This window comes from Chenopodium quinoa, unplaced genomic scaffold, assembly GCF_001683475.1.
Source record: "Chenopodium quinoa cultivar QQ74 unplaced genomic scaffold, ASM168347v1, whole genome shotgun sequence".
Classification (NCBI taxonomy): domain Eukaryota; kingdom Viridiplantae; phylum Streptophyta; class Magnoliopsida; order Caryophyllales; family Amaranthaceae; genus Chenopodium; species Chenopodium quinoa.
This window is the reverse complement of record NW_018743787.1, coordinates 2,330,369-2,357,086: the sequence shown is the minus strand read 5'-3', so window position 1 is coordinate 2,357,086 and position 26,718 is coordinate 2,330,369. Positions and strand designations below refer to the sequence as shown.

The 26,718-nt window shown below is 38.4% G+C and overlaps 2 protein-coding genes across 3 annotated transcripts in view; both read left to right on the top strand.

Moving 5' to 3' along the window:
* The window catches only part of LOC110684922 (phospholipid-transporting ATPase 2-like), a 31,659-nt gene extending 12,037 nt beyond the window's left edge, over positions 1–19,622 (top strand). The window contains exons 10-25 of one of the 2 annotated variants that reach the window (XM_021861357.1): positions 31–173; positions 1,464–1,560; positions 1,694–1,803; positions 1,893–2,057; positions 3,062–3,216; positions 3,299–3,379; positions 10,283–10,403; positions 12,589–12,695; positions 14,593–14,724; positions 15,089–15,242; positions 17,000–17,117; positions 17,216–17,389; positions 17,853–17,904; positions 18,280–18,407; positions 18,774–18,924; positions 19,053–19,622. In XM_021861357.1, the coding sequence (XP_021717049.1) occupies positions 31–173; positions 1,464–1,560; positions 1,694–1,803; positions 1,893–2,057; positions 3,062–3,216; positions 3,299–3,379; positions 10,283–10,403; positions 12,589–12,695; positions 14,593–14,724; positions 15,089–15,242; positions 17,000–17,117; positions 17,216–17,389; positions 17,853–17,904; positions 18,280–18,407; positions 18,774–18,924; positions 19,053–19,385 (2,221 nt within the window). In that variant the 3' untranslated portion in view covers positions 19,386–19,622. Of the gene's footprint in view, positions 1–30; positions 174–1,463; positions 1,561–1,693; positions 1,804–1,892; positions 2,058–3,061; positions 3,217–3,298; positions 3,380–10,282; positions 10,404–12,588; positions 12,696–14,592; positions 14,725–15,088; positions 15,243–16,999; positions 17,118–17,215; positions 17,390–17,852; positions 17,905–18,263; positions 18,408–18,773; positions 18,925–19,052 lie in introns of those variants that run through there. The other variant, XR_002503890.1, reaches the window with a different exon arrangement.
* Positions 19,623–21,722: 2,100 nt separating this feature from the next.
* Positions 21,723–23,087, top strand: LOC110684934. The gene has a single exon (XM_021861376.1). The coding sequence runs from the start codon at positions 21,723–21,725 to the stop codon at positions 23,085–23,087; it is 1,365 nt and encodes a 454-aa protein (XP_021717068.1).
* The last annotated feature ends 3,631 nt before the right edge of the window (positions 23,088–26,718 follow it).

Below are 26,718 nucleotides of genomic sequence, written 5' to 3'. Positions count from 1 at the left end.
GAAGGATATAATTGTATTTTTCTTTTGCAGTACAGCAATTAGTGAAGACTTGGGACAAGTTGAATATATTTTGACTGATAAAACTGGCACCTTAACCGAGAACAAAATGGTCTTCAAGAAATGCTGCATTGGTGGAGTTTTCTACGGGAGTGAGAATGGGGATGCCTTGAAAGGTTTGTTTTTGGCAAGGAATTTGTGATGCTGTTATCTGTAATTTGCTGTTTCAGTTTCATCTGTATTGCATTAGGTCTTCAAATTTCGTATTGGCATGCATTCACAGGTACTATATGGGTGTTGTCAAAATATATCTTTTCAGAGTATTCCTTTGTTAAAATCTGAAACTGGCTTTCCTGGGATAATCAATAAATAAATGACGAATGATTTGTTTGAGATTTTTTATTCTGGCTTCTACAGTTGCCAGGTGGCCCAGGTCTGTTTACTTTCTTTAGGTCTTATTAATGAAAAACATCTCCTCTGACAATTACTTATCAACTTATAAAACATTAGAAATTTTGAAATAGGAATTGAACTTTTTAAAACCTACCTAAAATAGAAACATTTCAACCAAAAAGAAAATTCCCAAAAAGGGATACATGTCAACTAATTTTGAACAACGGAAGTATATAGGTTTTTTAAGATGAGTGACTGCAAGTAAGAGAATATGATTGTTTTTTTTAGCAAGAGGCCTTTTGTGGGAAATGATGAGGCAATTTCATATCTTTGAAAAACTGAGTGAATTCACAGAATGTTATAAAACTCAGCGAGGTTGAGGATTCTTGTGTATGAGGATCACTTGAGGGCTAATTAAGCTCTTTAGTACTTGGTGTTGAGTCTAGGCCGCAGAATCCATGTGTTGTTAAGGTTGGTGGATTACCATATACTGTTGTTTAACTGGTTACTGATTGCCTGATCGTCCTAGCAGTGTTTTAATTTTGTGCAAGTAAAGGATAAGGAATCTGGCCTAAGTTATAGCTGTTGAATTAGCGGAACAATTGCCATTTTTCCAATCAGAGGTTTAAAGAAATAGATTTTTGGTTTTCTAGGAAAAAGATCTTCCTGTCGTCCCTGCATTACTTGACTACAGTTGGTGTGGAAGAGGGGAAAGGGGTATAGCCTTATGTTTTGGTTTATTGTGTATTTAAATATAATTTATTTGGGTGCAGCTGTTATTTGAATTGTATTCTCACAACTGCCAATTCTGTAATGTGTGAAGCAGCACATGTATGCCATGATAATAAAACACAATAGACTTACTGCTTATTCCTTGGATGTTTAAATATCAGACCTATTTTTACCTATAAATGTTTCCTCTATAATTCTGTGATTACACCAGTTGTCCTCATGGTAAATGCTTCTTCAATATTCCTAAACCTGTTAAACTACATGGGAAGCCTGGTTTGATCGTGTATAAATTTGTTTGGGGTTTGTGTGCTGGCTCTTAATTCTTTATATATATTTTACAGATGCTGCACTTCTCGATGCTGTTTCCAGTGGCTCTTCAGATATCATCAGATCTCTAACTGTTATGGCAATATGTAATACAGTTATACCAACAAAGAGGTGACCTTTATATTTGAATTGAATGTCACATTAATTAGGCTCTTTCCTTTTGTATGATTTGTACTGCTGAGGTTTGCGTTTGATCTTATGGTAAAGTTCTGTGTTGTCCGTTTTTGTCTTTCTCAATCTTCAGTAAAAGGGGAGATGTTGTGTATAAGTCACAATCTCAGGATGAAGAGGCACTAGTTCATGCTGCTGCTCAACTGCATATGGTTCTAATCAATAAGGCTGCAAATGTTCTTGGTATCATTCTGTTTCTGTCTTATCTATATAAGTACATGTCAGGTGTTTATATATCTGCAAGGCTCATAATTTGAATTTTTTTTTTCCAGAGATCAATTGCAATGGGTCATTGATACAATATGAACTACTGGACGTACTGGAGTTCACCTCTGATAGGAAGAGAATGTCAGTTGTCGTGAGAGATTATCAGAATGGGAAGATTATGCTATTGTCGAAAGGGGCTGATGAAGCAATTTTCCCTTGTGCAAATACTGGTAAAAAACCTTCCTTGGTTTTCTTTTTTGAATAGTAGGGGTAAGGCTGTTCCCATTTGGACCATCCAAGATCATGCCTCAGTGGCTTTAATAATAGGTCCTCTTCTTTTAATATATTTTATTTTATTATTTTATTTTGGAGTGGCAAAAACTAAGGGGGCCTCAGTGGGTTTAATAATAGGTCCTCTTCTTTTAATATATTTTATTTTATTATTTTATTTTGGAGTGGCGAAAACTAGAGGGGGGGAGGTCTTGATCTTTTTATTGGAAATCATGCTATAGAATCTCATGATCCTTTGAGAGGGACAATTAATTTAGCCTGTCAAAGTTGTAGAGATGGTTCACATAACACTTATATTAAAGATACGGTATCGAGTGATGTTTGGTGTGTTTGTGAATGCAGTGTTTTTTTTTAATGGTTTTTGAGATGGTTGACATGGAAAATTGTGTGGAACATGGAGCATTATAGTAGGCGTTTACTAAAACGAGTTTGTTATATAAAGTTTTGACCTAGTCTTTTCAATTAGATTAAGTTGATAAACAGACCAAGAAAGGGAGTGATGAAAAGACAAGTACCTGGATTCTAATCTCTCTCTCTCAATATATATTCTCAAATATTTGAATAATGTTTTTTTCTTCTCAACTTCAGTATCTCTCATGTCTGTACACGAAATAATTGTTAATAATTTTTAGTGTGGTGTAATCGCCACCTGTTAAAAATTTAAAAATTTCCTTGGTGTTGAAGTGAGTTATTTTGTCTTAAAACCTCTCAAAATTCTTCTTCATAATGTCACCCAACTTAAATGCCGTTTTTTTTCTTTGACCTATTTTGATATGAAGTTTTTATTTCTGATGATGATGTGCATCATACTTGCTAGTGTGGGCCTTGGTTCTGTAGTCAAGAGATGTGCCTTCACAGGATTAACACGGTAGTTTTTGCTGTTTTTATTATAGACATGATATTCCTTTTGCCACTTTATTGAGTGCTTGCTTTCTGAAACTAGGTCAACATATACGGACATTTACCGAAGCTGTTGAACATTATGCTCAACTGGGATTACGGACTTTATGTTTGGCATATCGTGAGCTTAAGGAGGATGAATATCGTGAATGGTCTTTGATGTTTAAGGAGGCTAGTAGTACTTTGGTTGATAGGGAGGTAACTCTACATCTCACCATTATCTATATGATTATATAACAATATCTTGTTTTCCTTGAATATAATATACATTGATTTGCAGTGGCGGATAGCCGAAGTGTGCCAATTAATTGAACATGACCTTGAAATTCTTGCTGTGACTGCAATAGAAGACCGTTTACAAGTAAGTACCCTATTATGAAGACGTTAAGTTTTTTTTTTTTTTTTTTTTTTTTTTTTTTTTTTTTTTTTTTTCTAATTTCGGCGTGGAAAAACTTAAGTTTTGATTGCAAACTTATGGCATGTTTATTGCTGTTTGTTTTTACATTCATATAATTTTATTTTTTTTTGCTTGGTTTTGTGCCCTTTCTGAGCAAGTGCATATATTTTATACGTCTTCTGTTCATAAATAGTCATACCATCTCTGAATGGATAATATGTTAAGGAAATGGAGAGAGAATGTCAAAAATACAGTTTTTCCCTTGGTACTCAACACCAAGCACCCACTGTCATTTTGGGAAGCATGGCCATAGATATCATGACTATTACCACTGTTACATCACCCACCCGCCACCACCACCACCAATACCATACTACCACAATCACTTAAATTTCATTGCCCTAAAACCACCACAATACCTCTAACATCCAACAATTTAAAGAGGGATTGGGAACCTACCACAATTGAATCCAACATCTAATTAAAAAATAATGTTAATAAAAACATGGCAAAGATTATAGTAGCATTTCAAACCAATTCTAAAATAAAAAGCCACTCAAAATATATGAAAGAACAAGAACTACAAAGCAAAACCCATCAAATTAGCAACTAGATGAGAAAACTTGACAAAACTTTGAATCGATAGAGAAAATACAATCGATAAGAAATAATGAACTATGCTTGGTGGTTGAATTTGGGTATTGATCCGTAACCTCTTGTCAATTCCGACCTCCCAAGTACTTTATTTTGCTGATTTACTCAAGCTATGTCATAAGCAAAGAAGCTTAGATTGGTTATACACGTGAATTTGGTTGTCGGAGCTGTGGGAAAGGATGAGTTTTCAGTTGATGACAATATAGGGTATGGGGTAGGAGTTGCTGATTTGGTACTGGTACGGCACGGTGGTAGGGTAGAATGGAGAAGATGAAGACTCAGAGGAGATGTAGGAGTAAAGATGGGAGTGGATAATGAAACATAGCTATAATTTGTTGGAGAGAACTTTTGTGATTATTTAATGGTGGAAGAATTCTTCATAAGACTAGTTCTATAATATGGTTGGCCAGATATGATATTAGCAATTTAGCATATGCTTTTTGCAACTGGGTTCTTTTTGATGTCAAGTAAATAAGGAGCTAGAACCATTATAGTTTCTTAGTCCTTATAATGTTATGGTACTTTGATTCTGATGAACTGCTTGGGGCTGTTCAGAGTGCAGTCCAAACTACAAACCAAATAGTTTAGTGGTTTGAGAATTTTAGCCGATTATAGTTTTGTGGTTTTTATGCTGTTTCTAAAATTTTTTGGAGTTAAACTGCTCTGCAAGCTGCAATTTAATGTGGTGTTTGGTCCAAACCACACATCACATTAGATCATTAGTCTTTATCATTTTGTTTTGTCAAAATAAAAAAAAAAAGTTGAAGAAATAAGTCCAGGGGTATCTTTTGTGCAATTTTATATAGATGATGTGGATAAAATGCATCGGAACAAACAGTGTATGTTTTTGTCTTTTTTTTTTGGGATGCAGTTTTAGACAAAATAAGTTTGAGCCAAAAATAGTTTTAATTGGGTAAATGTTGGATTTTATAGTGTTTTTTGTTAACTCATTTTTTCCCAATATCCATTATTAACTCATTTTTGTGGTGCACTTTTGTTGTGCTTCAGATAAAATAAGTTGAACCAAACATAGTGTTTATTGTTAACTTTTTTTTTTTCACTGTCTTGGCAACAAGGTCATTGCTTTTGCATGTCTAGCACATATGCATGCTTGGTATTTTGAAGAGTGAAATAAGAAAAACAGCTATTATTTAGTTGGCGGGACCTGGAGGCTTGCGGGTAAAATTACATTCCTTTCCATGGGTGGAGGAATAAGCAATCAAAAGAGGGTAATTCGTCCACTCAGGACAGTCAATGGTTTGTGCATCTGGTGGGGCATGGTTCTGATGGTTTGGTGAATCAAGTGCTGAACTGCCAATGATAGTGGGTATGATGATGGTCTGGGTGTTATCAATTTATCATTGAAGGTTACTGCGGTGATGGCCGTGATGTCTCTGTCAGAAATTGTATCATGATGAAGAAAAAATTAGTGATGCTTTAAGGAAGTGACAGGGATAACATCGACTTTGTTGCTGCCCTAGAGAATAGTTCTGCGGACATTATTAAGGGTAATTTGATCACACACCTTGAGGTTGGATAAGGAGCTTGCAATTAAATTGGGAAAGGATCTGAATGACAACTCATTTATCTGTAGATGTAAAGCAAGGGATTGTGGACATTCTCTTACCCATTTATTTCAATCCTCACCTCACCTATAAACCCAACACAAGTTTGGATAACCCCACAAATATATTAAACATTAATCCCTTGATTAGTAGCTCATCTAAGCCCATAAAGAGAGGGCATGAGCCCCACTAGGTTGATGCCCAATGCCTAAAACTTTCAACCCCCATATTTCCATCCTTCACCTTACAACTCCAACATTATTAAACCCGACCTTCTCACCCGTTCTCAGCCCACAAAACTCCAACTCCAGCACCTATCCACCTCTTTACCTCAGTTTAGCCTCATTCATCCTATTGCAATCCCAACAGCAAGCACTAAGAACTTCATCTGGACATTACAACAGTTCATAACCATATCTAACCTTTTGTACAGAAATTGTTTTTATTATGCCTCCCAACTCACCAGATTCCAGCACCAAACCCATCCTACTCTTGATATCATTCCATGGAAGTCTCATAACTAATGTTCATGGCTCAACCATTGAAAGAAAAGATAAAAGCTTACTGCTGGGTAGTTTCATGTCAAGCTGATGTATTATCTCGGTTTTGTGTAGCGACAAGTGGGATGTGGATCATTGTTGCCTAGGCCGGGAGTCAAATGCAAACTAATATCTACCTTAAGGAAAGGACAGGGTGAAAGTTTGGAGTTAGGTTGTGATAAGCAACAAAACAAGGTGGAGTGGGGTGGGGGGGTTACTTACGTAGTGGTGTTATAATATAGTTTGCTTGATGAAATAGGTAGGTAGTTATCTAGAGGGGAAGCACTATTATAGGGAATATTAGAGGGTGGAAATTCATCTTGAGTATTGATGAGAGTTTATGTTTGCTTTTAGATTGTTAAAATAGGTGAGAATCAAACCTGTCGAAGTTTGAATATCCTTTTGTTATTGCTGTTTTTTCCTGAAATTAATCAAACTCCTCTTTCTTAACAGTATCCTCCATTCTGTTATTCTGAATAGAAACTTTATAGTGGTGCTGAGGGATTACAAGATTCTGACTTGATGCTGGTTTTCAGTTGTTTTTGTTTTTTGTTTTTTTATTAGATCCAGGCCTCTTTGTCGTGCATACTTCAGATTTGTTTGTTTACAACAACATCAACAACAAAGCCTTAGGCCCAAAATGATTTGGGGTTGGCACATGAATCTTCTTAAGGAACCGTCCGAAAAGGAAAAAGAGCATAGCAAAATAATCAATTGAATAAAAGTTAGAGAAGTGTGTAAAGTGAAAAACAGAAAGAGTATACAAATAAAATTTACGAGAGTTTTAAAAGAGTTGTAAAGGGATTAGAAGGAGAGGATAAACATGCTAGTAAAAATATTAAGGTATGAGAAATTGAAAAAACATTAGCGAAAGAAATAAGTAAAGCTTGCAAAGCACGAGGTGAGTAAATAATAGGGGTGACCGGGTGAGCATAGCAGGGTACTCTGTAAGGACCCGGAACCGAAACCTGTTGCAAAAGGTTCCTAAAAATAGGAACTGGAACCAGGTTCCTACAAATTGGGAGCCGGAACCAACCAATTATGGAACAGGGTACTCTGTCTTTCAAAGTAAGCTTAATAGTTACTTGATGTCTAGACTATTTAATACAAAATTACAAATACTTATATTAATACCACAGGGTTACTCAGACAAAGTGTCGTGTCCAACACCTCAAGGGAGTTTCTTGACTAATATTTAGGATACGACTACTGTATAAAGTGTCCAAAAAATTTAATCCGACAGTTAAAAATGAACATAATAATTTTTTTATTTTTTATTTTTTTTTTGTTTTTGAAAAACAACGTTTTAAATTTTTAATGTTTCACACTTAATAATACATAGGGGACATTTTTCTCAAAAAAATAAAAAAATAATAATATGGAGTCAGTACTACATAGGGAATTCCAAATTCCAATACACTTTTTTGTCTTCTTTTGTTCCTTTCTCTTTCTACGTATTCTACTCTTTCTATCTTCTCTTCTCTTCTATCTTCTCTTTCTATCTTCTCTTTCCTCCATTAAATCAGATATTCAGATGCATGCAAAATCAAACTTAATCCCCTCTCTTTTCTCTTTCAAATTTCAAAGGCAGCATGTCATTTATTTTTGCTAACACTTCTTTCATTCTTTGTTCATTCATTCAACAACCAGCCACCACAACTCGTCGTCGCCGGCGATCTGTTCAATGAGCCGGAAAATACATAAGTGAAATCGGAATTTTCAGGCAACCAAAAGCCCTATACTTTTGTTGTCTACATGTGTCTTGTAAATTAGCAATTCACGAAATTTTGGTAAAATTTTGAATTAAACCCTAAAATTTTAAATTACAAATCTTGTTTATCACCTATTTCAGACACTTTTCCGATCCCCGAGTTGACACTTTCCCGGAGCCGGGTCAAGGGTCGTGTCTCGTGTCGTGTCGTCTCGTGTCGTGTCGTGTTGACACGCGGCACCATTAATTAAACCATTTAGGGTAAGATGAAAAATGAATAAGAGGAGGGAGAGAGGTAGGTGACGGCTTTTATACAATTTTGATATAGGGCTTTTATACTAGGGCTTAAATGATAGGTGTAACATCCCAATAATTCTCCCTTTTCCAAGCCACTTAATTTAAATAAAATAGAGGAGAACCATTGGCATGTTACCGCCACGTGTTAAAACGATAAGGCTTTATCAAAGTATCGCAGCGGAAATCCAACTTAAATCTTAAAATAATATAATTTAGAAAACCAATAAGTCAAAGCTTACAAATTGGAACCATAAAGGCCCTTATTTAAAACCAAACCAGTAATGAAAATCCAAAACATAAACGGAGTAGCAAAGCATAAATAAGTTCAACACAAGAATCGAATACTCTCAATCACACCAATCCCTTGACAATGCGTATGTCAAATCCCCGAACTTCACATCATCAAGCTAACCTTGCAATACTGCTTCCCAATAATACAAGTGTAATAATTGGATCATCACAAGGTCATTGGAAGGCGAAGGCCATGACCAAAAGAAAACATACACAAAAGCACGCAATCAGCATCCCATACAAACAATTAATCCAATATAATTCAACGTGCTTGCATCCATAATTCCATACAAACATAATCAATTCACCAAAACATGTCTCATAAACATAAGCACATGAATTAATTAAATGTATAACCAAACAATTTTCATCCAAGTGTTCTCTAAACATGAAACTAAGTTCTTTTCTTTTGGTACCAAAACATGATACTACTTACAGCGAAGTAGACATGTACGTACCTCGTATAAACAATCCTTTGTGCTACTTTTAATCAATTATTAAAAGTTTCCTAGGGAATAATCACTTCCTAGAAAACAACCAATAATCACAAATTAATACCCAAACTAATTTCCAGCAATATAACTTTTATTAAAACTCCTTAAAACTTCCTTTAAAACGTGTTTTTATGCTTAATTATTTTTAGAAATTGAATAGATACAAAAGCCCCAATTTAATTGCTCATAAGAACCCTAAAATCCCAATTTCAATAATTAGAACCCTAGGTTTTAAATTTTTAAAATCTGAAAATTATAACAATTATAATCTGGAATTATTAGTTTAAAACATCAAAAATATGATTTTGATACTAAAAATATAATATTTATACTACAAAATCAAAACCCAAACACAATTTAATAACATTAAGCAAAATAATGAAACAAAGGAGGAAGGAGAAAAGGGGGCGGCTGCCGGCAAGGTGGCAGCGGCGCCGGGGGTCAGATGGCCGGCGTTCCGGCGACCGACAGCGGCTGGCGGTGAACAGTAGCAGTAGCAGGTAGAATTAATGAGCATGGCTCACGTATAAAAGGAGGAAAGGGGAAAGGAAAAGAAAGAAAAGAAAAAGAAAGAAAGAAAGAAAAGAAAAAGAAAGAAAGAAAAAAAATAAAGGAAAAAGGAAATAATAGAAATAAAATTGAAGGAGAAAGAAAAATAAGGTTAACGTTTTGTGTGGGAAAATTTTTGGGGATTTATGGGGTATTAATAGGAGATAGAGTAGTAGGGTAAGTAGGAATATTGGGCTTCATAAAAAATAATGGGCCAATTAAGGAATAAATGGACTAGGCTTATTTGTATTCACATGAACTATAGAATGATGGTTCATAAAAACCATAATGTAATAAAATAATTTTCCACCCAAAATAATTTGAAACTTTTTAAAATAAAATCCGGAAAAATAGAAAATAAATATTATAAATAAAATAAAATCTCATTTATAAACTATTTAAAAATACAGGGGATTACAATAGGTTCCGGTTTCATGTACCCTATAGGGAACCTATACTAACAGGGTACCCTACAGGTTGGTCCAAAATTTTATTACCCGGAACCGGAACCCGAACCTGTTGCAACAGGTTCCCATTTTTATTACCCAGATCGGAACCTTGTCTATAGGTTCATCGTTCCTAGCAGGTTCCGGTTCTCAGGGTACCCTAAATTTTTACTCACCCCTAGTAAATAATGAAAGTAAATGCTTAACACGAGGTGCATTCTTTGTATCTCTGTGGATTTGTTTGTTTGAGAAAAAACAGAGAAGATTTGCAAAACCTGCATTGGTACTTCTTTTTTATTGGTATGCTTCTGTGTTGTGCAGAATGGGGTACCAGAAACCATTGAGACTCTCAGAAAAGCTGGAATAAACTTTTGGATGTTAACTGGAGACAAGCAGGGAACTGCTATTCAAATTGCACTTTCTTGCAATTTTGTATCCCCAGGTACTTTAATTTGTGCTAATTGCTGTTTTCCTTTTATATCGGTATATAAATTGGGTAAAGCCCCAGAGATATGAAAACCAATCTTGAAAAACATGAAGCCTCAAATCTCAGAAGTTTCACACATACATTTTCTATATCTTATATACAGACGCCTCCTATGCTTTGGGGATCTATTTGTTAATGTAATAGAACATCAGCAATATCTCATTTGTCTAATATACATTATCTCAAATGATCCATTTGATAGAGAGCCTACTCTTTTCCTAATTTCTTATACTGGTAACAATAACATTTATAAATGGTTCCTCATGTTTAAAGTGCTTCATGCTAATATGAATCTCATATTTGTGGTACAAAAACTTTAAATCTACATGAACAGCCTTTCAATGCATCCTTTTCCATGTGCTAGATACGTTCTACTCCTTGCGTGCTCAAATAAACGCCCTATATGCCTTATGCACATGTTTATTAGATGGTAATAAAACATTAAGATAGTGGAGATTGGTTGAGTTAAAGTGAATAAAAAAGGAATACAAGAGAGGTTTGGTCAGTCGTGTCTGCTTAGGGGGCCTTATGCACATGTGTGTTTATTTACACGTGTCATCACGTGATTGGTCAAAAAATAAGTTTTAATTTTAATTTTGTTTTAAGAAATGATTATTAGTAATTAGCTATTAATTAACTATTTTAAACCTTTTTTCTAAAAAAAATAAAATTAAAACCAACCAGCTCTACCACCCAGGTTGCCGGCAGCCATGTTAAACCCCAGCCACCACCAACGGACCCCACAAATTCTCTCTCCTTTACCCCTCGCCATTTCTCTTCTCTCTCCTCCGACCCAAGCTCCTCTTCTTCTGCCGCGGAAAACCGCATATACATCGGCTACACACTCCTCCTCCTCGGCTGCGGCGTTGGAACTGACTACTACTTCCTTCTCCCTGAAAACACCAAGCACAAAAAAGCCCAACTCTTGATGATCTTCATACCGTCTCTAATTGGAGTGGTACCCATGAAGTTCATACCAGTAATTTCCTTTAACCAGAATCGATTCGGACCTTGAAAAGCTTGTTAATGAAGCCCATCAAAAGTCCCAGAAGAAAGTCGACAGTTCAAGGGGAAAGGGGGGTGGCTGTCAGCGCGGCGCTCCGGTGCCGGGGGGCAGGCAGGACTTTGGGCTGCTGGGGGTGGGCGGTTGTGGAGTCAGGCACGGGGAAGGTGGCTTGGGCAGCCGGTGGAGTGGTTTTTAAATATTTAATTGTTTTTATTTTTTATCTTTTTCATTATAAAAATTTAATTTTTTTTTGAAGCAATCACATGCCGCCACGTGTCAAGGTAATTTGCTATAACAAATTGACCGGTTGGGACCATTTAAAGAGAATTGACATCAAAGGTGTGATTATTTAAAAATTGCTATAACAAATTGACCGGTTGGGACCATTTAAAGAGAATTGACATCAAAGGTGTGATTATTTAAAAATAACCCAAAGGTGGGATTATTATTAGCGGATGCCCCAAAGGTGGGATTGTTCCGGGCAATTTTTCCTTTTTGATATGACTTGACTCGTAGCAAATCTGGCCATAGGAATTATTTAGAGAGAGCCACAAAGGGCATACAGTTCTTGGGTACCAGTGTACCACTTCGCAATAATTTAATCTATATGATCCAAGGCAGTTGGGGGGTTTCAAGTATTACTCAATCTGGTGACCGAGAAGTTGGGGTTATTTGTAAACTTGTTTACTTTGTGAGGGCTCTTTATCCTTATGCTTTATTCAATCTACAATATCAACTTTCAACACTATATAATCACTGTCAGGGCCATCAAGATTCAAGGAAGGTCAGTAGGATAGGGAGTTCACCTAATCCCTCTCTTGAGGATCACTCGTAAATTGAATATTTAGATAATTGCACACTGTTCCCCAAAAAAGACAAAAGAGAACAAAAGGAAGTAAGGTGAATACTAACTCCCTTTCTTTATCATTATCCAAGTTGCTCTGTTCCAATTTTTTTCATCAGAAGGATTAGATACTTAGCTCAGCATTTGTTGAATACATGACCTCATTTCCATGTAATATATGTGGAATTCACTTGCTTTGCTTTCTTTTCCTATCTACAGATACTGAGATGATCGTATCATGTCTATCATCTCAATAATAAGGGTTATAACTTTTTCTGAACTTTGGACAGAACCAAAAGGTCAGCTCCTGTTGATTGATGGAAAGACAGCAGATGAAGTTCGCAGTAACTTGGAAAGGGTCCTGCGTACAATGAGAATAACAACTGCTGAAACAAAGGTACTGTTATATCATTTTTAGTGGTTTTGGTCTGATGATAGGACTCTCCAGTCTCCACTGTGTTTGTTACTCTATATTTTCTGTTTGTGTGAACTGTTAATAATCCATTCATTTTTTTAGAAGATATGGCTCCTCTGATCAATAACTCAAGTATATGATCTTCAAAGTGTGTATAGTGGCTGGTTTAAAGGAATATACTGATTATGAATTGTTTATTTGAATAAATTCATTTACAGCTGTCTCTTGATTCATTAACCTAATTTGAAGTTTATGTAGAAAAAAAAGGTGAAAACGAAATTAGTTGATACATGGATGGGTTCGCTGACTTTGTGACGCTCGACAAATTTCTTATGACATGGATTTGTCGAAGATTAAATTAGGAAAAATTGAAAAGAATAATTCCACCTTTGCTTGATTTGCTCAAAACGAGCCAACTTTTGCAAAATCTGGAAACAAGCCCACCTTTCACCCCTATTTTCTCAAAACCAGCCTTTTTACCTACGACTTGTTTAGCTGGTTTTTTATTTTTCTCTTTAATCTCTCTCCTCCCACCCTAACTACCAGTCCACCAACTTCAATGGCAGCCCCACCCCCATCGTTATTCCCTACCACCCCCACCTCGGAAAGCCTGCCCTCTGTCCCGGAAACCCCCACCCAGCCACCCGGAAACCCCACCCAACTACCCTGAAACCCAGCCAGCCCAAAATACTCAATCCAGCCACCCCAAAAACCTTCTCACCTTCTTCAATTTCATAATCATTGTTAACAAGAGCAGCACCGTTACTTTCTTTTTTCTTCAATGAATTTAAATCCAAAATCCAAGTAAACTCTCTTACAACTACCTGATTTTATCATTATTGAAGCATGAGACACTTAGCCATGTTAGGAGTCTCAATTTCTGGGTTGGTTTATTTGAGTTGGAGTTGGAGTTTTCGGACTGGCTGCTGGGGTTTCGGGAAGAGGTTTGAGTAGCCATTTAGGCGGGGTAGCGCTGCGGCGGTGAGGGGGTGGCCACTAGGGCGGAGGGGGGAAGGGCGGTAGTGGTAGTGGCTGAAGGAAGGAGAAGGCTGGAGAGAGTTTTTTTATTTTTATTATTTTTTTAAAAAAAAATGTTTATATCAAAAAAATGTTTTTTTTTTAAAAAAAATTGAACCAATTAGAAAGTGACACGTGTCAAGTCACTTTCTAAATCTGGTTACTAACTTAAAGAATCGGTTAAAGGCTTGTTTTGAGAAAATAGGGGTGAAGGTGGGCTTGTTCCCAGATTGAGCAAAGGTGGGATTATTCTTTTCAATTTTTCCAATAAAATATCTATTGCAATTTTTTAGCAGTATGAGAAATTTGTTGTTACTGATATGCTGTACTTCTGCCAATTTTTTTGATGAAACATCTCTTGGTTCATGCTTGCTTATGCATATTTAAACATTTTTATTTTTAATCATCAAGAAGTGAAATTGTAAAATAAAATAAAATAAAATAGTATTTGGAAAGTATAAATGAAGACAAATCTAACCGAGAATTCACTAAGAATGAGATTAATATTGTGTGCGATGTGAGATTATAATTGTTTCATCTTAAAGGGAATAAAAATTATAGGTACTAATTGAAAATGCATACACTTGTATTTGAAAGTGAAATTAGAAGAATGCTTTATTTGTGAGGGGGAGAGCATTTAGTTTCTAAACTATATATGCAGTGCAGCTGACAATGCTTTGCGCACAATAATAGTTGCATGTATCTAGCTTTTCCACCATTTGTAATCTGTTTATGATTTATCCTTAGAAAATATGGCAAGAAGGGGAGACGGAGAGCAATAGATGTCTTTCTCATGGCTGTTTCATATCATTCTATGTTGTTCCATCAATATTTTCTTTTCATTTTTTTCCTATTAATGCAGGATGTAGCCTTTGTAATAGATGGCTGGGCACTTGAAATTGCACTGAAGCATAACAAAAAAGAGTTCTCTGAATTAGCAATACTGTCAAGAACTGCCATATGTTGCCGTGTGACTCCATCACAGAAGGCACAGGTGCAATTTGTTATGACTTTCTATATGTGGTCTATACATGATTACATCATATTTTCTTACCCAATGCACTTTCATCCATTGAGTTTTTTAAGTCGAACCTAAGTATAGTTACAAAAGAAGTTTGATGAACTTGTCTATGATTTGTTGCTCATAAACAATTTAAACCATGGCTATGCACTTTTTGCACAAGGTAGATGGGTGCCCCAAAACTGATAGAATTCTGTATCCCTGAAGCCCAAAAAATCTTACCTATTTAGGCTAACTTCTTGCGCTGGAAGATTAATTGTTATCTAAAAATTGATATTACATGGACGTATGGGTGTTCGTGAATGCATCGTGATTATTTTTTGACCCTTGATTGCAGCTTGTACAGCTCTTAAAGTCATGTGACTATAAAACATTGGCTATTGGTGATGGTGGCAATGATGTAAGGATGATACAGCAAGCTGATATTGGTGTTGGAATCAGTGGGAGGGAAGGATTACAAGCTGCAAGGGCAGCCGATTATAGCATTGGGAGTATGCATTTTCAAGTTTTTTTTGTTAATTTTACTCATCATCTCATATAATTAATTGTGGTTTTGTTTTTAGTCATGAACTTTCGTTGTTTTTTTATGTTTTTTTTGTTACTGTGTCAAGTTTATTATCTTTATTACTAGTTATGGAATTTTTAATTAAGAAAAGTTAACATTGATTAGGGAAACTAAAATCTTCTTAGCTTCTCTTCTTCTTCTTCTTCTTCTTTTTTTTTTTCTTTTTTCTTTTTTTTATTTTATTTTATTTTTTTCCCCCATATGTGTTTAGTTTGTAAATCTTATGAAGGAAATCAAAATTATCAGTTAAAGCAATTGCTTGTTTAGTCTGAAAATATACTTCCTCCGTTTTTTAATACTTGCAACACACTTTTTCACGGTAATTAAAAATAGTGGGCCTCACATGATTTGATATACTCAAAATGAGGTTGGGCCATGACCTTTAAATAAGGGTAATAGTACAACTTTTAACCTAAAAAACTTTCCAATTATAGTGTGTTGCAAGTATTGTGACATTTCCATTTTAGGGAAGTGTTGTAAGTATTAAGATACGAAGGAAGAATTTGTTTGCATTAAATTATTTCTTTTGTTGAAGTAGGCTAGCTTATCTTTTCCCTTTGGGAATTATCTGTTAATGAGATAGGAAAAAAGTTAGTAAGCTTATCTTCTTATTTCCTTTCTCTCAATCATCAGCAATTTTCTTACAAAAACTTTCCTAGGACTTTTAGATCTTGGCAGCTTAGTTGTATCAGGTGCCCAATGTAGCCTTCTGTTACACGTAATGGATAGACATGCATCCTTAATTGTGCTAGAGGGTTTTTTATAAACCACTATGCGAGAAGTATCAAGTGGTCCTTGGCAATAAATTAAATATTGTTAAGAATTCTAGATACCACCTCCGTTCCTCATAATACAGTTTGACTTTTTTCTCTATTTATATCCTAACTTTGACTATATCTATTTATTAATTTATTAAAAGAAAAAGAAAAACAAAAAAACAGAACAAGCATTACCATGTCAATTGTTGTTAAATAAGTGTAATTAACAGTTTTATAATTTCACTTACACATAGTCAATTATTCCAGAATGGAGGAAGTAGTACATAAAGTAAATGGATGGAATTATCCATTGATGAATATGGAAAGATAAGAGTTGATATAGGGAATGAGAAAAACCACGGTATATAAACATGGCCTTGATCTATTGGTAGTTTCCTATAAATGTATGAGTAATATTGTTTCCTTTTTTTTTTGGTAGAAGATTTAGAGTTGTGTCCAGACTTTGTCCATAAATAAGTTTTCAGACTTAGATTTATCCAAAAGGCACCTCTTATATCATTTTCTTTTTATATTTTATCAACTCAGGCTGTCAGTCAGTTGCCGATATTTGGGTCTTGATGATTTTAAGCGACTACCATATTGCCATACATTCAAAAATCCTGATTGTTAATTGTAGGTTGCCGGATCATCTCTCTAACTGAAGATGATTGAACATCTTTTGACCTTATAAAATTTATACATATTACAGATAATTCATTTTCAAGCTAATTTATGGAAGAGGAGCATATTGTTTCTGATTAAGAATTTAATTAGTATGGTAAACTGTTTATTACATGTTCCTTCTTAGATAAATATTTTGACATGGATCTTGGAAGCCTCTTAAACACGTTGGATGTGTTTTTGAGGCTTGACTTTGGTCTAAAATCTTATGTAAATGTGTCTCACAAGAATATCTCAATTGCAGGATTCCAATATTTAAAGAGATTGATTCTTGTGCATGGACGCTATTCATATAACCGCACTGCATTTCTTTCCCAATACTCCTTTTACAAGTCCCTAATTATCTGCTTCATACAAATATTGTACGCCACTCTTAAAGCTCTTAATCTTTGTACTTTTCTTTTATTTGGCTTCATTTAATACAATTTACCTAACTCTTCCGGCCTTCTGGGACATTCAGTTACTCTTTTGTTTCAGGCATATCTGGAACTAGCCTTTTCAATTCTGTCAGTTTAATGGCTTATAATGTTTTCTACACAAGTGTTCCTGTGCTAGTTAGTGTCCTTGACAAAGATCTAAATGAGAGGACAGTTATGCAGCATCCCCAGATCTTATTTTACTGTCAAGCTGGAAGGTCTGCACTTTTCTCTTGGAGCTTGAAATATATGGTTCACTAAAGAAAACAAAAAAATCAATTAATTTGTTGGTTTGCTTCCTTGTTAAATGCATGTTTAGTTTGATGTCTTCAGAGATGATGGAAAGAGTAGTTTAAATACTTAGTGAAATCATTAAATTTTGCAGAATAATGGGTAAAAGACTGATCAGGATATGTTGGTGAAAAACTTATGATACATTATTACATTCTAGTCGAATTTTTTTGTCAGACTGGGTGAGACAGATTAAATCTATATTTCTCAATGATTACATGAATTTGCTCGGCATTGATTTCATATTTATATGTTACTTTAAGACATTTCTTTTGATTATAACTCTTATTGGGATAAATTGTTTATAAAAATTAAAATCTCTCTGATTTAGCATTTAATATATAATCAGCTGAGTGTACTGTGTGTCTCATAGTTGCTCCTTTGTAACAGGGTTCTGAATCCAAGTACCTTTGCTGGGTGGTTTGGACGGTCTCTTTTCCATGTACGTATTTTAATCCTCATTTGCGTCTATACTGTTGTAATTCTATTGAGAATAGTGACGAAATGAAAGTCCTTAGTGATTTAGTGCACAAATTTTAAGCATAACAATTAATTTCTTCAGGCATTTCTACCCCCTTGAGACAATTTTCACTAGTTTGATCATCTTTATCTGCCACCTTAGGAAAGTCTATTTACACACTGTAAATTCCTGCCACCTTAGGAAAGTCTATTCACACACTGTAAATTCCTGATTGCATTTGGTACTGGTTATCCATCAGGGACCGATGTATTTAAGTTGCATTTATCCATTGAGCTAATTTCCTATATATTCATCTTCTTGGTTGTATTTAACCGGCCAAGTTGATGCAATATGCAGGCTATTGTTGTATTTATTATCAGTTTAAATGCATATGCTGGTGAAAAAAGTGAAACGGAGCAGGTAGCTATGGTTGCGCTGTCTGGATGCATTTGGCTGCAAGCTTTTGTTGTAGCACTGGAAACAAAGTAAGCCCTAAAAAATACTTGTCTCTGATTGCTAGATTTAGAATATGCTGGTTGAAGAAAGTAATATGCTGGCGAGGAATTTCGAATAAAAGATGTAGGTTTTTTTTTTCCTCCCCAACCCCCTCCCCCTAGTTAAAGGAAACTCCCTTGGGATCCAATGTGGGTCTCTTAAACCTTTCATCATTAAATGCGGTTATTAAATTGCAATTTCTGGAGCTATATATTTTAAAAAGAGAGATTGGGGTGGTTCACACTTTGGCTCAGTTATGTACCTCGATTGGTTTGATATAAAGTATTATTATTTCATACTTAGCCCCCTTGTTAGTTTATCCTGTCAAACTTATGTTCTTGTTTCCCTGGTTTTAGTTCTTTTACGATATTACAGCACCTTGCAATATGGGGGAATTTGATTGCCTTCTACATCATCAATCTCATTGTCAGCACTATTCCATCTTCAGGAATGCACACAATCATGTTCCGGTTGTGTAAGCAACCATCGTACTGGATTACTATGTTTGTAAGTCTCTACTCGATGGATATCTGTTAGACTCCCTATAGATACCTTTCCTTGCCTGCTGCTTTCTTCTACTTCTGTTTTTTTTTTTTTTTTTTTGTTTGACTGACAGAAACCTGTGTTTGTTTCAGCTAATTGTTGTTGCGGGAATGGGTCCCATACTAGCTCTAAAATACTTCCGCTTCACATACAGACCAAGTAAGATCAACCTATTACAGCAAGCTGAGCGCTTGGGTGGCCCCATCTTATCTCTAGGTAATATTGAACCGCAGCCTAGGCTAATTGAGAACGAAGCTATACCCATGTCTGTAGCTCACCCGAAGAGGACTCCAGTGTTCGAGCCTCTGTTGCCGGGCTCGCCGAATTCCACCAGAAGGTCATTTGGCCCAGGGACACCATTTGAGTTTTTCCAGACACAAGGCAGGTTATCTTCTAACTACTCGAGAAATTGTAAGACGAATTGATTCTGCAGCATGATGGGAGTGTATAGCTTATCATACATAGCCCTTGTATTGTTTGTAATGTCACATTTAGGCTAAATATAGAATGCGAGTATCATGTGTACAGAGGGAAAAAAAGGGGTTTATGCACATTTTTTGGGGATGGGGTTACAATTTTGAGTTTAACCTTGTAATAACATTCTATTTTCAGAGTGACATTCGCAAGGATGCTTATCTCTAATACTTAGGGGGTGGTTTTCACTCATCGCATGGATTCTACGTTGTGGTGGTGGTTGATCAAACTTTGTATTAATTGGGATAAATCAAAATCAAAATCAAAATCAAAATCAAAATGTAATTACAATAAAAATCTGAATAAAAAATTAATAATGTATTATATATTACTTGCTCTATTATTCTTGTGGACATGTTACTTTGTCATGCTTCTCATTGCAAAATTCAATCAGTTGCGTTTAGATAATATCCTTAAATTAAAGATTTTTTGAGAAATAACCCGCCCACTACTGTTATTGTTAACTTATCATATTAGTACCCGTCAACAAAAAAAAAAAAATTATATTTTGGAAAATTGTCAAAGTAATACAAATTTGAGCGGTTCACTATAAATAATTCAATCTTTTGATTATTTCTAAATAATACAAATTTTGTGGAGTTTTCGCCTAAATCAAGTTATAATTGGTTATTGACTTGATTAATAGATTATATGGGACACCTGTCAAAATATTATCGATTTAGCAATTTAATGTGATTAATTAATTATTTATTTATTCATTTTTAAAAGATTATTAGCCACCGCTCCACCCTTCTCTGCCCCCCGGCACCAGCAGCGTAGATCCAACCTCCCCCGATATCGGCGCCGACCCCCTTGCCTCTTTCGTCCAACTGCCAACCCATCCCGAAACCACCATTCTTCTGCCCACAAAACCCCCTAAAACTCATCCCCCACCTTCAAAAACCCTAACAGAAACCCTAGAGATGACGGGAAAGGTTCGATTAGGGTTTTTCGGTGGTGGGAGATAGTTTTAGGGGATTCCGTGGGGAAAGGAGGAAGATTTCGAGGTGTTTTTTATTGGTTCACGGAAGTGGGAATGGGAAATGGGGATGCGCGAGAGGCGTGAGCTATGGAAGTTGTTTGGGCCTAGTCCATTGTCCTAAGCCTAGTGACCTGGAATTACGAAAATACCCCTCCATGATCCAGCCCATCATTAGTTAGAGCAAAGTACGAATTTACCCCTAATCTGTCCAATTAAGTACAACTTCTGCCACCTGAAAGTACATCTATAAATAGCTCTCCAATCATTGATGATGGTAACTTTTTCCTAATTCTCTAATCTTCTCTCTCTACTTTCTCTCTCTAAAGTACTATTTCTCTCTCTACTTTCTCTCACAAGAAAGTACGTTCGCTGACTTAAGCATCGGAGGGGCTTTCCCGGGTCACACCCCCAGGGCAGTTAACCTTCTTTCTCTTTTGCAGGCCTAGCTCTCGGACAGCAAGGCATAGCTGAGGGAAATTCGGACATTCATTGGACATAGTTCTAGGACATCTTGATTACCCTTACTACCCTAAAACTCCCAGGAGCATTCTGTTTCCAGAAACAGGTGGCGCCGTCTGTGGGGATAACTAACAAAAAGTCATGGTGAACACTAGGCGTCCCCGCAACACTCAACAAGATGCTACTAGGCAAGCTCCAATTCTCTCAGCTAGAAATGCTCACATAGTCGAGGAAATCATACCCAGGGCTCGTAGTGAACCCGAGAGAGAAGTGAACAGCCCCCAAGTGGCCACTCGCCGAGACTTGGACCAGCTGGCAGCCTAGATCAACAGAAACTTGGAGGAAAGCCTCAGGGCACTTATCAACCAAGGGGTGGGGCAAGGCAGGCAGGGGAGCGCTCCACAACCTAATCCTCCGCCTCACGTGTCCCATCTCCATCAAGCCTCCTCTCAGCCTCAGCATCAGACATCTCGCCGCTCTCAGCCCGATCAGTCCCATGACCCTCAACGGGAGACAAGGCAGCCAAGCAGGCCAAGAGATGGTAGAGAGATTATCAATGACCGAAGGCTGAAGGATGGCACTCTAGATGCCCGAGAGATAATCAACTCCAAGAGGGAGAACTCCAAGGAAGATAACCCCCCCCCCCCAAAGAGGTCGAACTAGAGTTCACTCTCGGCATGGGTCAACAAGGTACCGAGATAGCATGATTCACTCAGCTACCTCCAGACCAAGAAGAGGAACTGATCAGCCCGCTCGTTCAGTAAGCAAAAGCCCCGAGCGTCCTTCCTCCCCCAGGCCACGGAGGCTCGGGATTGTCAAGAACATCACCCCCTTCAGCTAGGAGATAATGAATACCCCTATTCCTCCTAAGGTCAAGATCCCTACATTGGACCCTTATGATGGAAAGACGGACCCAACGGACCATCTGAACACTTACAAAGCACAGATGGGAGTCCAAACCGGGTGTGAGGACTCATGGTGTAGGTTCTTCCCCACTACTCTCAAGGGCATAGCCCAGACATGGTTCAACAACCTTACCCCCGGGAGCATAAGAACGTTTGATATGTTAGCCACTCAGTTCAAAAAGCACTTCATCGCTGGGAGTAGGCAAACAAAGACTAGCGTTCATTTGATGACGGTCAAACAAGGGGAGAATGAAAGTCTTAAGGACTACATCAAGAGGTTTAACACCGAGTCTCAGCTCATCCCCGACCTCCAAGACAATGTTGATTTCACAGCCCTTCTCTTCGGGCTCAAGTCTAACAAGCTGAAGTTTGAACTTGTCCATGACAAGGTGAGCACCTTCTCTAAAGCCATGGAGAGAGCTGAAAGGATCATTGAAGCTAGTGAGGTGTGCAAGGCACCCGTAGCAAACAACAAGGGAAAGAGGAATCAAGAAGATAATTACCATGACAACAGGAATAGAAGGCCGAGAAGGGCTGAGAGTGATGATGAAGGACTCAAGTACAATGTTGATAGGCGTGAGATCTATTTGGACATAAATCACAAGGCTATTCTTCCTAAGCCTAACCCCATGAACACGCCGATAGAGCAGAGGAACAAGAAGCTTTGGTGTGAATACCACAAGGAGTGTGGTCATACCACCCGGAACTGCAGAGAGCTTAAGAGAGCCCTTGACAAGCTAGCTGAAGAGGGAAAGATTAAAAGATATCTCAAGTCCCCCCCGAAGGATAAGCAAAGCAAGGCCGCCAAAGAAGTGCAAGAAGCCCATAGCTCAGCTGACACTAACTTGAGCATCAATGTCATAGCCGGAGGGTTTGCCTCCGGGGGTTTGTCTAACAGGGCACGCAAAAGTCACTTGCGGTCGCTCGAAGAGCCCATCTATGATATCGGCACTCCCTCATCTACCCCGAAGGATCCCCTCATGGTATTCGGGGATGACAAAGGAAAGAAGATTCAAAGGCCTCATGATGACCCCTTAGTGATTCATATGAAGGTGGCCAATGCTAAGGTGAAGAAGATCTTAGTAGATAGTGGAAGTTCAGCGGATATCATCACATGGAAATACATCGAGCAGATGCGTTTTGGAAGAGGTGACCTTACACCCCTGGAGAAACCCTTAGTGGGATTTGGGGGGCATCATGTGTACCCCTTGGGAACAATCAAGCTTCCTATCCGTTTGGGGGAAAAGAACAAAGGGAGAAGCTTGGTTCACACGTTCTTGTGGATACCCCTCTGCCATACAACATGATCCTTGGCCGACCCCTTCTCAATAGGGTTAAGGCTGCCATCTCAACCTATCACTTACTCCTCCAATTTGAGACCGATGACGGATCGATGGGCAAGATATTTGGAGATCAGTTTGAAGGAAGAAAATTCTATGTAGATAGCTTGAAGTCACCTAAGAGCTCCGTCAATCAAGAGGACAAGGGGGCTAAGAGGAAAGCCATGGAAATTGATGAACCTCAGTATCCAGTCATGAGCATTTACATTGTTGAGAATCCAAAGCAGTATGGTAGGCATAGGCCTATTGAAGAAGATGAGAGCATACCCTTAGGGGATGACCCCGCTCGGACTGTGAGGGTAGGGAAGAACTTGGACCCCCAGCTCAAGGAAGAAATCATTCAAGTACTTAGAGAGTACAAAGACATCTTCGCTTTTACAGCAGATGAAATGCCGGGCATAGACCCCGAGATAATGACTCATGAGCTGAACATTAAGGAGGGCTAAAAGCCCGTCAAACAAAAACTCCGACATGCTGGGCCAGAGAGAAACAAAGTCGCAGCTTCTGAGGTTAAGAAGCTTCTCGAAGCGGGTTTCATTCGAGAATGCCAATACACTGAGTGGTTATCCAATGTGGTGTTGGTTAGGAAGCCCAACGGTTCTTGGCGTATGTGTGTGGATTTTACAGATTTGAATAAGGCATGCCCAAAGGATGATCATCCTTTGCCTAAGATTGATAGGTTGGTGGATTCGACTGCTGGTCACGCCCTCCTAAGCTTCATGGATGCCAATGCAGGGTATCATCAGATTCCCATGTCAGAGAAGGATCAAGCCCACACAGCCTTTATCACTAGCCAAGGGGTTATTGCTATAATGTGATGCCCTTCGGCTTGAAAAACTCCGGGGCTACCTACCAGCGTCAGATGAACAAAATCTTTGAAGGGCAACTAGGTCGGAATGTTGAGGCCTATGTTGATGATATGATCGTAAAAAGCAAGGAAAGCCCGGACCACATAGCTGATCTAAGGGAAACCTTCACAACCCTTAGAAAGTATAAAATGAAGCTTAACCCCAGCAGTTGTGTCTTCGGGGTGCAAGGTGGAAAATGTCTGGGCTTCATGGTTGATCAGCGGGGTATTGATGCCAACCCCGATAAGATTCAAGCTATTCTTGACATGGAATCCCCCCGAAATGTGAAGGAAGTGCAACGCCTTACAGGTTGCCTAGCCGCATTGGGGAGGTTCCTATCCCGATCAGCGGATAAAAGTTTGTCTTTCTTCAGGGCCCTCAAGAGGCCTAAGTTCTTATGGGATGAAGAAGCTGAGAAAGCTTTCCAGCAGCTGAAGGAACATCTGATGAACCCTCCAAAGCTTGTTAGCCCCCTCCCTGGGGAGACATTGTTCGTGTACTTGGCCATATCAGACTATGCCCTGAGTGCGGTCCTTGTTGCTGAAAGAGATGAAGGCCAAGTACCGGTCTATTTTGTCAGCCATGCTCTAAGGGGGGCTGAGACCCGATACACTCTCATAGAGAAGGTGGTGTACGCTTTAGTGATGGCAAGTAGGAAGTTGAAGCCATACTTTCAAGCACACTTGATCAAAGACCTCACCAGCCAACCAATCAAGAAATTGCTAGAGAGCAAAAATCACTCATCCCGAATGACAGATTGGTCAGATCAATTAGCTGATTTCGGAATCGAGTTTGAACCCCGGAAGGCCATCAAGGCCCAAGCCTTAGCCGACTTCATAGCTGAATGCGCTCACAGGCCTACTCCAATTGACCTCCGCCCCTTGGGCTCTTTATGTGGATGGGTCGTCTAGTAAGGCCGGGAGTGGAGCTGGGCTAGTCATCATCTCCCCGGAGGAAGAGAAGTTTGAATATGCGGTCAAGTTTTCCTTTCAGGCATCAAATAATGAAGCTGAGTATGAGGCTCTTATATTGGGGCTAAACTTGTGCCAATTCATGAAGATAAAATCCGTTCAAGTATGCTCAGACTCACAGCTCATAGTGGGGAAAATGACAAAGGAATTCGAGGTGAAGGAGGAGAACATGAAAGCCTATTTTGAAAAGGCTGAAAGCTTGGCAAGATCGTTTGACAACTTTGAAATCAGGCACATTCCCTGCTCAGAGAACCAGCAAGCTGATGCTCTTGCCCGATTAGCAAGCTCGGCTGAGGGGATAGACCCCTGGAATATCATGTGGGAAGTGTTAGAAAAACCAAGTACCCAAAGGCTTGCTGTCATGGACATTGATAGAGGGGAAACTTGGATGGATCAAATCATTCAATGCTTAAAGGGGGAGCTGCCCGAGGACACCCTTGACTTCAAAATGATCAAAAAGCGGAGTGAGTGGTTCTTACTTCATGAGGGGATCCTCTATAAAAAATCCTTTACTCATCCATTGCTGAAGTGCATTACCCCGGAGGAGGGAAATTATGTACTTAGAGAAATTCATGAAGGGGCATGCGGTAGCCATCAGGGTGGAAGGATTATAGCTGGAAAGGCGCTAAGGGCTGGGTTCTATTGGCCAACCCTGAGGGACGATGCTGCCAGAATTGTCAAGAAGTGTGAAAAATGCCAAAGGTTCGCTGACATGCCCCATGTTCCGGATAACGTCCTCACAAGTATTCAGTCAGTCCTACCCTTTGATCGTTGGGGCATGGACATCCTAGGGCCATTCCCCATAGCCTTGGGACAAAGGGAATTTCTGATAGTAGCGGTGGATTATTTCACCAAGTGGGTTGAAGCTGAGCCGGTGGCTACAATAACCGATAAGCAAGTCCAGAAGTTCATCTGGAGGAATATCATCACCCGCTTCGGGGTACCCCGCATCTTAATCTCAGATAATGGCCGACAATTCAATAGTGGGCCAACTATAGAGTATTGTGGGCGTTTTGGGATCAAGACAAGGTTTTCGGCTGTGTGCCGACCCCAAACAAACGGCCAAGCGGAGGCGGAAAATAAAACAATATTGAAAGGGTTGAAGACAATGCTGGAAGGCACGAAGGGGTCTTGGGTAGATGACTTGCCCGGGATCTTATGGTCCATTCGTACCACAATCAAGGAAGCTACGGGGCAAACTCCTTTTGCCTTGGTATATGGGAGTGATGTAGTACTCCCCGTGGAAGTTGGGATCCCATCCCCCAGGATTACCTTCTATGATCCCTACCGGAATGATAAGCTGAAGCCCTTGGCCTTAGACTTACTCCCATAGATAAGGGGAGATGCTTTGCTTCGCTCTATAACATACAAGCAAAGGATAACTCGTTATTTCAACAAAAGAGTCAAGGCAAGGCCCCTGGTTGAAGGTGATTGGGTGCTACGAAAGTGTGAGGCTGCGGGCAAGCCCCCGACATTGGGAAATCTAAGCCCTAATTGAGAAGGGCCTACAAGATTACAGAGGTAGTCCGCCCGGGAACCTTTCGCTTACAAACCCCTGATGGCAAGGACCTCCCTCGACCATGGAATGCAGACAACCTCCGGCGGTTTTATGTCTAAGGCATCTTCATCACAATGATGCCCTAGGGGCAATAAGAGCCGATGCTAGGAGATCAACTTCTATATAGCGCATCATTGTAATGACTTTCATCTTTTTGTTAATATAATGAAAAACCCCCGGTTGGGATGTTTGCCCCATTTATTTTGCACTTGTTATTTGCT